The 1662-nt window shown below is 69.9% G+C and overlaps 1 protein-coding gene across 1 annotated transcript; it reads right to left on the reverse strand.

Annotated features, from left to right (window-relative positions):
* Positions 1-123: 123 nt before the first annotated feature.
* On the reverse strand, positions 124-1656 carry LOC118158476 (F-BAR domain only protein 1-like). Its single transcript, XM_035313140.1, has 5 exons — positions 1540-1656; positions 1228-1427; positions 1012-1076; positions 716-880; positions 124-394 (listed from the first exon to the last, which is right to left on the reverse strand). Exons 1-5 carry the CDS (start codon positions 1624-1626, stop codon positions 372-374), a joined length of 540 nt encoding a protein of 179 aa, XP_035169031.1. The 5' UTR covers positions 1627-1656; the 3' UTR covers positions 124-371.
* Positions 1657-1662: the final 6 nt, after the last annotated feature.

The following is a 1662-nucleotide window of genomic DNA, read 5'->3' on the forward strand; positions in this document are numbered from 1 at the left end:
CCCCCCCCCCCAAGCTCTGGAACCCCCCCGGAGAGCAGCTCAGCACCCCAGCCCCGTCCCCGAGGAGCAGCCCAGGGGCTCCGGGGCTGGGCATCGCGGCGTGGCACGGGTGGGAGGCGGATATTAGAAAATAAAGTGTTTAATAAAAGAGCAGCTCCTGCTCCCTTCACAGCACGGGGGGGCGGCGGGGTCCGTCCGCCGGGCAGCAGGAGACGACGCGGTTACAGCCACAGAGGGGGGAGGAAGAGGAGGAGGAGGAGGAGGAGGAGGGGGATGCCCCCTCCCCGCCAGCCTCCGTCCAGTGTTTTGAGTTCACACAACCAAGGGGGAAGCCCCCAGGGGGGCTCTCGGAGGCTCCAGCGGGAGGCAGCTCAGGACCCCGCCAGGTAGATCCCTGCAGGGAAAGGCAGTGAGGGGGGAGGCTGCAAGGCTCAGGGTGGCAGGGAGGGGACTTTGGGCACCTTGGGGAAAGGACCCCGTGCACCCCAGGGCTGTAGGGGACAGGGAAGGGACCCCGTGCACCCCAGGGCTGTAGGGGACAGAGAAGGGACCCCCATGCGCCCCAGGACAATAGGGGATGGGGAAAGGACCCCACGCACCTTGGGGCTGTAGGGAACAGGGAAGGGCCCCCGTGCACCCTGGGGAGCAGGGAAGGGACCCCCTACATGCAAGGCAAGGCAAGGACCCCGCGCTTATAGGGCCTGGGCAGCCGTACCCGTAGCAAACCTCTTCTTGACCAGCGACATGCGGTAGCCGGCGCTCGCCAGCTCCACCTCGACGCCCGACAGCGTGCTGCCCTCGCTGCTGAACTGGGCCGCCACGGGGCTGGGCTTGCTGGGCCCGCACAGGGGCTCCCAGCTGGCCGAGAGCCGGCCGCTGCCTGGGGGGGGACAGTGCAGGAGGTGGGGGACCTGTCCCCATGCCCATGGAGGGGGGGGGACACGAGCCCAGGGCAGCCAAGCAAGGGGTTGGATCCAGACCCTGAGAGCAGGCGGGGGGGCACAGCCTCACCTCCCTGCCCCGGCGCACAGGGGACGTCCAGCAGCTTCCAGAGCAGCCTCTTCTCCTCCAGGTTCCTGCCGGGACACGTCCCCAAGTCCCCAACCACCCAGCTCCATCCCCACCGCCCCCCAGGTCCCCGCCATCCCCACGCATTTCCCAAGCCCAAGGTCTCCCCATGGTCCCCATCCCGGGGGTCTCCGTCCCCCCCCCCCAAATCCCCCTTACCAGCTGGCAGCCGGCTGCAGCCGCACGTTGGTGACGGGCTCGTCCAGGGGCAGCAGGACGTGGACGTTGGCGAGGGGCACGGGCAGGGCGAGGGCGCCGGCGTTGTAGCCGTAGTCGACGCTGACCCGCGTGGCGCCCGGCGAGCAGTCCCAGCGCACGCACAGCCGCAGCGGCGCCGAGCTGGGACCCAGCCGTGAGAACTGGGGGGGGCGAAAGGGGGGGATTGGGGAGGGTGGGGGGGTCAGGAGGATTGGCGGGACCCAGCCAGTGCCGGGGGGCTGGACCCCTGCGTGCACCTCGCGCCGGGCTCACCTGGTACTTGAGCAGAGCCACGTTGTAGTAGGAGGCGGCCGGGCTCTGCTCCGCCTGCTTCTGCAGGTGCCCCGTCAGCGCGGCCATGTTCAGCCAGAAGTCCTTGGTGCTGGGGTCGCTCTG

The sequence above is a fragment of the Oxyura jamaicensis genome (assembly GCF_011077185.1).
Source record: "Oxyura jamaicensis isolate SHBP4307 breed ruddy duck chromosome 28 unlocalized genomic scaffold, BPBGC_Ojam_1.0 oxy28_random_OJ70669, whole genome shotgun sequence".
Lineage (NCBI taxonomy): Eukaryota > Metazoa > Chordata > Aves > Anseriformes > Anatidae > Oxyura > Oxyura jamaicensis.

Coding starts and splice junctions, on each gene's coding strand:
- LOC118158476 (XM_035313140.1), bottom strand. CDS start 1,626: ATGGCCGCGCTGACGGGGCACCTGCAGAAGCAGGCGGAGCAGAGCCCG. Junction 1,428..1,539: donor TGGCTCTGCTCAAGTACCAG/GTGAGCCCGGCG, acceptor CGCCCCCCCCAG/TTCTCACGGCTGGGTCCCAG. Junction 1,077..1,227: donor CTGCAGCCGGCTGCCAGCTG/GTAAGGGGGATT, acceptor GTGTCCCGGCAG/GAACCTGGAGGAGAAGAGGC.